This window comes from Mesitornis unicolor, unplaced genomic scaffold (assembly GCF_000695765.1).
Source record: "Mesitornis unicolor isolate BGI_N332 unplaced genomic scaffold, ASM69576v1 scaffold20236, whole genome shotgun sequence".
Taxonomy (NCBI): Eukaryota; Metazoa; Chordata; class Aves; order Mesitornithiformes; family Mesitornithidae; genus Mesitornis; species Mesitornis unicolor.
In genome coordinates, this window is record NW_010190660.1 from 10,262 (window position 1) to 21,069 (window position 10,808).

At 52.9% G+C, this 10,808-nt stretch overlaps 1 protein-coding gene across 1 annotated transcript in view; it reads left to right on the forward strand.

Moving 5' to 3' along the window:
- Positions 1–10,808, forward strand: part of LOC104542237 (rabphilin-3A-like) — a gene marked incomplete at its 3' end in the record, with an annotated part of 13,667 nt that overhangs the window by 2,570 nt on the left and 289 nt on the right. The window contains exons 4-9 of the mRNA XM_010186475.1: positions 6,022–6,151; positions 6,458–6,544; positions 7,208–7,373; positions 7,779–7,820; positions 9,435–9,578; positions 10,769–10,793. Of these exons, the coding sequence (XP_010184777.1) occupies positions 6,022–6,151; positions 6,458–6,544; positions 7,208–7,373; positions 7,779–7,820; positions 9,435–9,578; positions 10,769–10,793 (594 nt within the window). The remainder of the gene's footprint in view (positions 1–6,021; positions 6,152–6,457; positions 6,545–7,207; positions 7,374–7,778; positions 7,821–9,434; positions 9,579–10,768; positions 10,794–10,808) is intronic.

Here is a 10,808-nt window from a genome sequence, read left to right on the forward strand (position 1 = left end):
TTCCTGCAGCCATTCGCTCCCCTGCCCAAAATGTCCCTTCTTTTCCCTTTGCTAGCGGAGCCGGGGGAGGTTTTCCCATCCCCATTCATGAAAAAGCTGTGGCGGATGCGCGGCTGCGGCCGCTTTCTCTCCCGCGCGTAGGCGCTGCGGGAGCCGTGCCAGCTCCTTTGTGTCTCTTGGCTCGCATAGCCGGAGCTGGCGGATGCGCGGCTCCAGAAATACGGGACAGCCGCTGCAGCGATCCCGTTCAGGAGCCACTCGGACATTATCCCAAATAGCTTCTTATATTACAAAATAATCCGGGTTTGCCAGTGGGGGTGACCATAGCCCTCGCTCGAGGGAGATGCTCTGGAAAAGCCTGGGTTTCTACAATTTTAATTTTTTTTTGGTATTTTCTATTCCTGTAAGAGGAAAAGCCGTAAGATCCATTGAAACCCGGTTCTTAATATAAAGATCAGCTGGTGTGAATGAATGCACTTTCCAAAGAGGGAACAGGTGGTAAGTGCTTGGAGTTGTGTTAATGAGTGGATGTGTTTGAGAGGATGCATCTGAGCCTTACATAGGATGTTTGAGCAATCGTGTAGTCCACAGTTGGCTGCAAATGGACCTCCTTGTGCCCAATCCCTCCTGATTTTGGGCCCATCCATCTCCATTTTCGTCGTGTCCCTTCTCCTGTGTCCTGTGTTTATTCGGGAACAAATCGATGCCGCTTGTTGAGATGATGTTGGTGGGATCAGACTTGGTGTCAAATCCAGCCCAAATTAATCTACCGAAGGAGTATTTTTAGCAGCCAGGGTGGATGGAGGCCCGGGGGATGCATGCTCTGGATGCTGATGAGGGTTGTAGGACAGGGACACTTTGGTGCGTGAGGGTTTTTTTGGCTGGGTTGTTGTCTCCTAGCACAGAGGAGGATAACAGGAGCCGAAATAATCCTAAACAGCGATGCAATGCGAGTTGATGAAGGACTTTACAACTCCCTGGGGATTAGGATAATCCTTCGGGCCAGTTTAGAGGCACAGGAGCCAAAAGCCGGTGGGCAGAGGGTGAAGCATCCCTTCTCGTCCCTGCTCCCTCCCACTTGGCCTGGACTCATCCCCAGGGGGTCCCTGCGGTGGCTTTGAGGGGGTTCTTGCAGTGGCTTTAAGGGGTTCCCTGCTGTGGTGATGCTCCATGAGGAGCCTGTTCCTCCTGGCTGCTGCAGGAGGGACCTGCAGGCACTAATTGGCTTCGTGATGCACCTCTGATTGGAGGCCATCAATAACCCACCCAGTCTGCTCAGTTGTCTAATGAGGTCCATCACACTCCCAGCGTCCAAGGAAAGATCTTCAGCCACCCAAACATCAGAAATTGCTGTTTTGGGGGAGCTCCTTGTGGTCCCAAACTGGTTCTCCCGGGGGTGACGTGACGCAGGCCTGCATCCATCCATGTCCCAGCTATTCCCTTCCCTCTGGTACCCTCTAAAAGGTTTGGTGATCTCTCCATGGGGCTCAGCCCCTCACCTTTCCTCCGAGAGGGCCAGCTATTGTGTTTTAATTTGGCTGCTTATTGCTGGGATGACACATAGCTAATGCGGGAGCAGATGGCTGGAGTCGCGGGGGATTAAGTCATTAACCTCGGTGGCCAGCAGCAGCGATGCTCTCCGGGGACCACGCTCTCATATTTTCTTCGTCATGTTCAGACAACACAAAAAATATGAAAAATATGAGCTGGGAAGGGCAGGGGAGTTGCTAAAGGCAGATGGAAACATCTCCTGAGGTGCCAGCTTCTAGGAGAGTTGAGATTAATTCATGACCAGGAGACAGTGCATGTGTTTCTTGAATTTTTGTGGGGTTTTGGGTTGGTTTGTTGAGTTTTATTCCCCAAAAAAACCTTCCTCTGTTATTTCTGAGACTGGGATGAGCCCATAAAATAGTGATTCTCCTGCAACACATCACAGGAGGCAGCAAGGACTTGGAGGGATGGGCTAGCATGGAATGGGACACTCAGAAATGCATAAATCCCTTGGCCTCCTTGGGCATCTTCCTATGTAAGCTTTGAAAGTCAACCTGTAAAGGTGCTGTACCTTTAGTTACCTGTGCTCTTGGAAGAAAATTGATTCTAATTTTTCATCCTGATTTTAATTATGTTTTCTTTAATCTCCAGCTTGGCTTCTTTTCTTGCTTCTTTTATACCATTAAAATTAGCCTTAATTTAATATTCAGCCCTTTAAGGAACATGATTTCCCTGCAGAGCCGAGCCAGTGCTTAATTCTGGAGGCAGTTTGTGACCTCCTTTGTGTTTTACTTGAGGTTTTTTTGCCACGTAAGCAGTGGCTGAGTCCATCCCCGCTGGCTCCCGCATGGGGCTGGGAAGCACCCAGCCCACAGTGCCCTGGATCAGCTCCTTTCCCGCAGGTCAGGTCCTTCTCCCACCCCTACGCCGCATTAAATGTCCTCCCCGACATGATTTAAAAGCCATTAGGCACGTCTTTAGCCGCTCGCTTCCGCAGAGTGGCAATGAATATTTAAACACGACAAACTCCTGCATGCCTGCCCTGCTGCTCAGCCTTGTTTCCCAAGATCATCAGCACTTAATGCTGTGACTTTCTGTCCTTCTCCAGTCCTAGAGCAAGTCCTCTTCTCCCAACTTACAAGCGATGGGATGAGAGGAAATGACCTCAAGTTGTGCCATAGGAGGGTTAGATTGGATTTTAGGAAAAAATTCTATACTGGAGGAGTGGCCAAGCACTGGAAGGGACTGCCCAGGGCAGTGGTGGGGTCACCATCCCTGGAGGTGTTCAATGTGGCACTTGGGGACATGGTTTATTGGCCATGGTGGGCTTGGGTTGACGGTTGGATTGATGATCGTGGAGGTCTTTTCCAACCTTAATGATTATAATGTGGGTGCTGTAGCACTGCAGGTTTCTCTCCTACCAAGCATCCAGCCCAAGATGGTCCCTCATCCCAGTGGGCACCCTTTGCTGCATCCCCAGGGGTCCCTTCACACACCCGAAATCACAGGAGATGTTTGCAGCTCTTTCCCCAACCAAGAGCCCTTCCCCTGCCTGCACTGAGCTCCTGCTCGCCTTCCTCTCCCAAGCCATATTTATGGGCCCAGGCAGATTTTCTTTTCTTCGGGGGCTGTTTTATTGCCGTTATCTTGGGTGCATGTTAAGCGTTGCAGATACAGCGCATCGCCCGGTTCCTATCTCTTGCTCCCATCAGTGACGAATTCCTATTTCTTTGGCAGATGACGGATGCTCTCCCTCTCCCAGGGCTGTCTCCGGGTGCTGGGCTTAGCCAGCTCCCTGCCACCGGCTTCAGTTACTCCTCTCATTGGGTTTTTTTCCCTATTTTAACAATTTGAAGCGTATTTACTGCTCTTTGAAGTCAGTCTTACAGAGGGATGGGCACTTTGAAGTGATGAGGAAGATGTTGCTGTAGTCTTAGAGACGGGCAGGGGAGAGTGATGAATTGAATGGCTAATTATTGTGCAATAAAAATTAGGGGGGAAATGGTACCTAGGGGATAAGAAGAGAAAAGCTTGGTCCTGGCTGCTCCCAGGGCATCACCTTAACTGGGAGCTTCCCAGCCTGGTGGTGTGGTATCTCCTTTCCCAGGTCCTGCCCTCTTTCTGCCAGCAGTTAAAAATGTATTTTTTTAATACAATCCTCTCATGGCAGCATTCAAATTGAGTTAAAAATGCCCAATTTCTCCCTCTTGAATGGGTGTTTTAATTAGGGAAATATGCTTCGTTTGAAACCGGTGCCACAGGTGTGTGTACTGGCTGCTGAAGCTCTTCCACTGGTTTAAAAAATAAAAAAACCCTCTTGAGAAGCCGCTTCTGCTAAATGAGAGACTGGGAAAGATTTTTGCTGCTAAATAATGAATCTCTTGAAATGCAAAGGCTTTTTTTTCCTCCTTTTTTGCTTTGATTGTGCCATTTGTTCTGGTTTCTATAATCAGTTTGTTTGGGCTTGCAGATTTCCAACTGGAAGCTCTTGCAGCACAGGGAGGGGGAGCTGCAGAAGAGATGGGGCTTGTTCGTATGCTTCGCTGCCAGGACAATAAAGATTTTGCCCCAGAAATGTTTCCTGTTGAGGTGGGAGCAATGTGGTGCAGCAGGAGCTGGGCTTTGGTGGTTATTTGCTGTTGGGGGCTCTTTGTGGAGACCCTGCATTGCGTGTGGGCTGGGAACACCCGTGATGTGATTGATTCAATTTAAATAAGAAATGTCTGGGGAACGGCCACTTTTTGGGTTTTAATCGGGATAATGCTCATTGCTGGGTGTTTATGGGATGGTGCAGCTCTTAAAATCACCGGGACCTCCGTGGGGTCATGGAGCTGCATCCCCACTTTGGGTTCGACTCGGTGGCTGCAAGTGCTTCAAAACGCTCCCATTGACAGCAGCAAATTTCCAGTGGGGCATGATATGAACTGCAATAACTTGCATATTCCACAGTGCTCTATTTTTTCCCCTTTCTTGCTGCTATTTCTTTATGGAGCACCCACGTCTGACAACACCACTGCGTTTCTCCACACCCTGTTGTTTATGAGCGATTTGGAGGTGCCGGCAGCCGAGCCGCCATGAATCCAAAGCTGTCATCAGGCTTGTGGGAAAATGTCTTTTTAAAAATGTATTTTAAACGCTGGGGTTTTTTACGATGTGCCACGTTAGTGGCTTTGTCAGATTTGGGTCAGGCTACCATGGGAGGGGGCTGCTGCTCTCCCCGGTGGGCTTGGGAAAAAAATTCCTGCTCCTTCCTCGCCCAGTGCCATAAATAATGCATCCTTTTTCCCTTCTTGTGCTATTTTTAGGGCCAGGATTCTGGGTTAACCAAGCTCACGACTCGCCGACAGCTCTTGGGAGCCCACTCCTGTTTTGCAAACTGCTTTTGCTGCTGCTGGTTTCTCAGAAGTTGCTTAACTGGATTTTTTTCTACCTTTGCAGCAAACAGATGTGTTTTTCTAGCCTGTTCTCTGGTGCACCCTTTGCATTTCCCTCAAAGGGCTATGAATTTCCACAAAGTAACTGATACGGTTTTTTTCCCCTTAGTAAGTGAGGAAACTAATTAGTTTGTTCAGTCTTTTGTCACAGCCCATCCAAGATCTCCACTTGCTGCTCTTCCATGGATGGTCGCTGCGTCTGGGGGGAAAGATTTTTTGGGGAAAAAGCTGCTTCACCAATGCCAACCCCATTTGTGCAAAGGTGCTGGCCTGGGTGGATTTTATGCCTGTGGGAGCTGGGGCTGATATCTGCTCCCTGGCAGCATCAGTGCAAGTTCACAGTGGTGCAATATAAAGCTCTAGGGGAATATAGAAGGGGTATAATTGTCTGATATATCCCCTGGAGTGTTTTGTCCCTTCATTTTGTCCCATTGAGTTCTGGGCCCCTCACTATAAGAAGGATGTTGAGATTCTGGAGCGTGTTCAGAGAAGAGCCACAAGGATGGGGAGGGCTCTGGAGAACAAGCCTGATGAGGAGCGGCTGAGGGAACTGGGCTTGTTTAGCCTGGAGAAGAGAAGGCTGAGGGGAGACCTCATCACCACCTACAGCTGCCTCAAGGGAGGTTGTAGAGAGGTGGGGGCTGGTCTTTTCTCCCAGGTGATGGGGATAGAACAAGGGGAAACGGCACCAAGCTGTGCCAAGGGAGGTTCAGGTTAGAGATAAGGAGGAAGTTCTTTACTGAGAGGGTCGTCAGAGGCTGGAACAGGCTGCCCAGGGAGGTGGTGGAGTCACCATCCCTGGATGTGTTTAAAGAGCGGGTAGATGAGGTACTTAAGGATATGGTTTAGGGGGTAGACAGGAACGGTTGGACGTGATGACCTCAGAGGGCTTTTCCAACTGAGCGATTCTGTGATTCTGTGATTCATTGTGTTCCTGTAGCTGGAAGAGGGGATGCTCTGCTGGAAGCTGGACCAAAGGCAGCGGCCATCCCTGGGGAGCGCGGACCCCCGCATCCTGGCCGTCCTTTGGGACTGGGACCCCCGCATCCTGGCCGTGCCATTCCTGACACCCCTCTCTGTGTCCCCTCTCTGCCAGGCGCCTGATGACACGGCTGGAGGACATGCGCCGAAGCGTGCTGGGGGACGGTGTCAACCGCTGCATCCTCTGTGGGGAGCAGCTGGGGCCGCGGGGGTCCGCCTGTGTCGTCTGCGAGGACTGCAAGAAGGTGAGGTGTCTTCCTGCACCCCACTGCTGTGTGCAGCCCCTCAGACCCACACATCCTCTCCCCCAGTGCAAAAATGTGCACCTGGATCTCTTGGTGCATGTTTTGGTTGCTCAGCATCACTTCACACGTGCCGCAAGGGGACAACCCCAGGGGTTTCTGCAGTCACCGATGTTTGTGCTGGGAGAGATCTCGTTAACCAGCTCTCATTAACCTCACGCTCCCAAGGGGGTGATGCTGGTGCAGTGGGACCTTTCGGTGGCCATGCTGTCCTTGCTGCCACGCGGTGCTTTTGCTTTTTGTCTGCAGAACGTCTGCACCAAGTGCGGGGTGGAGACCACCAACAGCCGGCCCCACGCCATCTGGCTCTGCAAGATCTGCAGTGAGCAGCGGGAGGTGAGTGTGGAGCTGTGGACATTCCCATGTCAGAGCGGGGACATGGTCTCTGCCTTTGGTTCCCACCCCAGGCCTCCAAAACAGGACCAGCTTCAGGCTGGAGGATGCTCCCAGGAACTTCCAGCCAGTTCCCCAGCACTGTTAAACCTTGCTCAGCTCTTTGAGTCTGGCACTTAGAGGAAGACCTTGTTTTCTAGAAAAAATGCCCTTTTTTTCCTCAAAAACAAAGTCTTGAGGTTGGAACATAGAATCATTAAGGTTGGAAAACACCTTTAAGATGATCAAATCCAACCATCAACCCAACCTCACCATGGCCACTAAACCACGTCCCAAAGTGCCACATCCACATGTTTTTTGAACCTCTTCAGGTATGGTGACTCCACCACTGCCCTGGGCAGCCCCTTCCAGTGCTTGACCACTCTTTGAGTATGAGAATTTTTCCTAATATCCTAATTCTCCTAAATATTGAAGATGCTGTCGTGATCAGGGATCAGCTCCCTGCCACCTACAGTGTGCAAAAGCCATAAGAGTGAATTAGCAGGGGATGCAGGTCCTTGGCGCTGCCTGCTGAAGACCCCAGTGATGCGGGGGGGGTGAAGGCTGCCAGTTATGCCCACACTTCCCCCCGAAATGTGGGTGACACCTCTCTGCCTGCACCCCCAGGTGTGGAAGCGCTCCGGTGCCTGGTTCTTCAAGGGTTTGCCCAAGCAAATGCTGCCCCAGCCGATGCCTGTCAGCAAGAACAGGGCACCCCAAGCCTCCAGTGAGCCCACCCCATCGGAGCCCCCCGTCCCGGACCCGAAACTCCCCTCCCGCGCACCCACCCGAGGTAGGTGATGACAGGGGCTGGCCCCTTCCTTCTGGGTCTCCTCCCCATCGTTTGTAAGGGTGAGCCCTAGCAAAAATCCTTCAGAACATTTATGCAGCTGCTGTCTATTTTTTTAAGGGTGCAAAGATCACCCCCTGCCTGCTGTCCAGGTCAGGATGGTTGAGTTTGCAGGGACGTCCTCAAGCCAAGCAGCCCTGGGTGGGAATTTGGGGTGCCCAGCTGGGAATTTGGGCAGCCCCTGAGTATGAACACAGCAATGAGGGGGAAAAATAAAAATAATAATAATAAAAAAAAGAATAGAAAAAGGTAAAGCTGGGGCAGGAGCAGCAGCACAGCCCGGGTTGGTGTCGGCAGGGATGGGGGGTCTGGAGCTTCACCCCTTCTCGCTCTGTTTGTGCCCCCAAGGCCAGGCGGACGCGGGCCCCCCGGCCGAGCAGGACCCCGATGGTAAGCACCGGCCTCTGCACCCTCCCCTGTGCCATGCCTCGGTGCTGCCTGTGCTGACCCCCTTTCTCCATCCCTCCTGTCCCTGCCGCGGTCACCCACGAGGATCCTTCCTTGCCGCTGCCACCCACCATGCGGGGACCGAGTTATTCTGGGGCTTCCCCACCCACTGCACACGCCTGGGCTGCAATGCCGGAATTGCTGCCGTGGGTGTTGCTTCCCGATGCTGATTGACGGGTGTTTTTCTGGTTATTTAATGGCAATCCTTTAAAAAAAAAAGCAACTCCCGCAGGCGCTTTGGGATGCTCACAGGGGGGTTGTGTGCGTCGGTGGAGCTGCTCTGCTCTGGCCGCGTTGAGTGTGCCCCACCGAAGCTCTTGGTGCTGTGTGTGGGTACCAGAGCACGGCGAGGATGCAGCAGTGGATTTCTATGGCTATACCTTGCTCTCCAGGCACTTGCAGTCCCCCAAGGCTCTGCCTATGTTGTGTTTAATACTGACGCCAGCTGAGGGGCTGTGCTAAGCAGCAGCAATCAGTGCTCTCCACTTTTGGGGTGAAGCCATGTTCCTCACTAGGGCTCATCTTTTTTAACCTCATACGCGCTCTGCACCCACAACCTCAGGATGGTGTCAGGGCTCCCACTACTCCCAGAGTGGCCACGCTGCTGGGAGTCAATTTTGAATAACAGCACTCATGGTGGGGTACATCAGCTTGGGGGGTCTGGCTGAGCCTTAGCAAGGCAGTGCCCATCCCGGTTGTGCCTGGTGGTGATCTTCATCTTCCCATGCAGCAGCAGTTGAGGAAACCACTTAATTAAGACTATTTAATTGTGCTGGTGGCTGGTGTCATTTAGCTTTCCTGGCCTACCACCAGGCTGCTTCTATTAAGCTGACAGCTCGCCTGCGAGGTGGGGCGGTCTGTCCAGTCCCTCTTGGCAATCAGCATGCTCCTGACGTGCCCCTGATTTTCCTAAGGCTCCCTTGGAAAATTGTTTATTGCATCGCTCTTTCTGCACCACAGGGCTCCTGGTTGTGGATGCTCTTTTTCCCTCCTCTTCAGTATCGCGGTTTTCCCCCCCACTTCTCTCCCCCTCAACATGGAATCTGTTGCGTTTTGCTTTCTCCTTGTGCCTGGTGACCCTGAGAGCCCAGCCAAGGATAAACATCCCATTTATGTCACACAAAGATTTATACCTGGCATCTCCAGCACAAGCCAGGTGAGCGCCAAGACCTTTTCCATCACATCCGTGGGTTGTGATTTATCAACGTGAAGCTGTCCCGGCACCCTGGGATTTATCGGCTGGGACAGCCAGCATCTTGCTAATAGATGAAAGATGATCAGCAAAAAGAAAATTCGAGTTTGATGGCTGCTGAGGAGTGGCTGATGGATGCCTCTGGCCTTTTTCCACTGGTCTCTTGTGTTTCCTGGTGCCCCCATGGTTTCCCATGTCCTTTGGGCTTTCCAAAGCTTGGCAATCCCTGGTGCTCTGGGGGTGATGCCGCAGCTGCCGTGCCCATCCTCATTCTCTTCCAGGCTGGGCATCACCCAGGTGGCTCTTCTTGGGGTGCGAGGGTTGGGGTGCAGGCCTCACCGCCACCTCTGTCCCTCTCCCCGCAGGCAGTGAGGCAATGGCGGCAGCTGCCCGGGGGAGCCACGCAGCACCAGGCCGCAAACCGGCCGAGGGCAGAGCAGGCCCGTGCGGTGACGGGGACACCGACAGCCGCGACTACGCCCAAGAGAGTGGGGTCAGCAGGAGCCCAGGTGAGAGCTGCGACTGGGAGGAGGAGAGGGCTGGGGGCACGATGCCGTCTCCCCTCAGTGTGCGGTACTAAGTGATGCTGAGGGATTTTTACATCTCGAAGCACTGGCACCTGCTGTTTCACTCTGCTCCATGGGATTTGCAGATGGGGAGGTCCAGGGGATCAGAGGGAGGCATGGAGGGGGTTCCCTGTCCCTTCCCCTGCATTTGGGGAGGAAAGGCAGGGTCCTGCTGTGCTTCTCCCTGCAAAGGGGCATTTTACGGCCCGTGGAAAGGTGCGAATTGGGAAAGCCCCATGCACGATGTGAGAGCTGTAAATGGAGAGGAGTGGGCTCAGCGCTTACCAGGTTAATTTTAAGCAGAGATAAAATATAATTGAGTTTGAACCCTAAGAAAAAGCATTTTTAATGCTGCTGTGTCCCCCACTTTGCTGCTAGGGTGCCCAACAAGGTGTTGCTGAAGGGGTGGGCATGGACCAGTCCTGCCTGGCTGGGGATGCCATTCCTCATTCTGTGAGGATTTGGGGTGCTCCGAGCTGTTGTGTGGAGCAATGGTACCAAGGGGAGGGAGGGTGGCAGCACTCAGCATGGGCTGGATCCTCCCCAGGTGCCTCCAGAAGGGGATGGGCACTTCCAGAGCCCGCTTTTCATCTGGGAGCTGAGCTTGCACATTTACTTGGTGGAGCTAAAACAGCTGGGAAATGTCCAAGTCCTATTTAATTCCTTGCGGAGGAAGGGACAATTCAAGGGGTAGTAGCTGGAAGGGGGTGTTCAGGGCTGCTCAAAGGGTAACCATTGTGCACCCCTGCCCCGTTGCTGTTTTGGGATGTGGTCCTGGGGCACTGCTGCAGGTCGAGGTGTGAGGGCATCGCAGCAGCGCTGCCAGGTTTGTTCACCTCCCAGCTCAGCCCAGTGCTTGGCCACAACCACGTTCATCCTCCTCCTCCCACCTCTCCTGCAGGCGATCGCTGCAGCACGGGGTCCCTCTAGTGAAACTCTCCCTGCTCCAGCCCGAGCTGCAACTGCTCCTCCCAAATTTCTGAGACTGAGCCATTATGTTACCTACCTGCATCCATCAGCCAAAGGCCTCAAGCTCCCCTTCCCCAGCCGATTTGGGCTGTAGCCCCCTCCTCAAAACAGGCAAAACCCCCAGAGCCCAAAACGCCACTGCTGATTCTCCCCTTTCCTCACAGGCCTCAAGAGGACCAACTCCATGCAGTCTCCACGGCCACC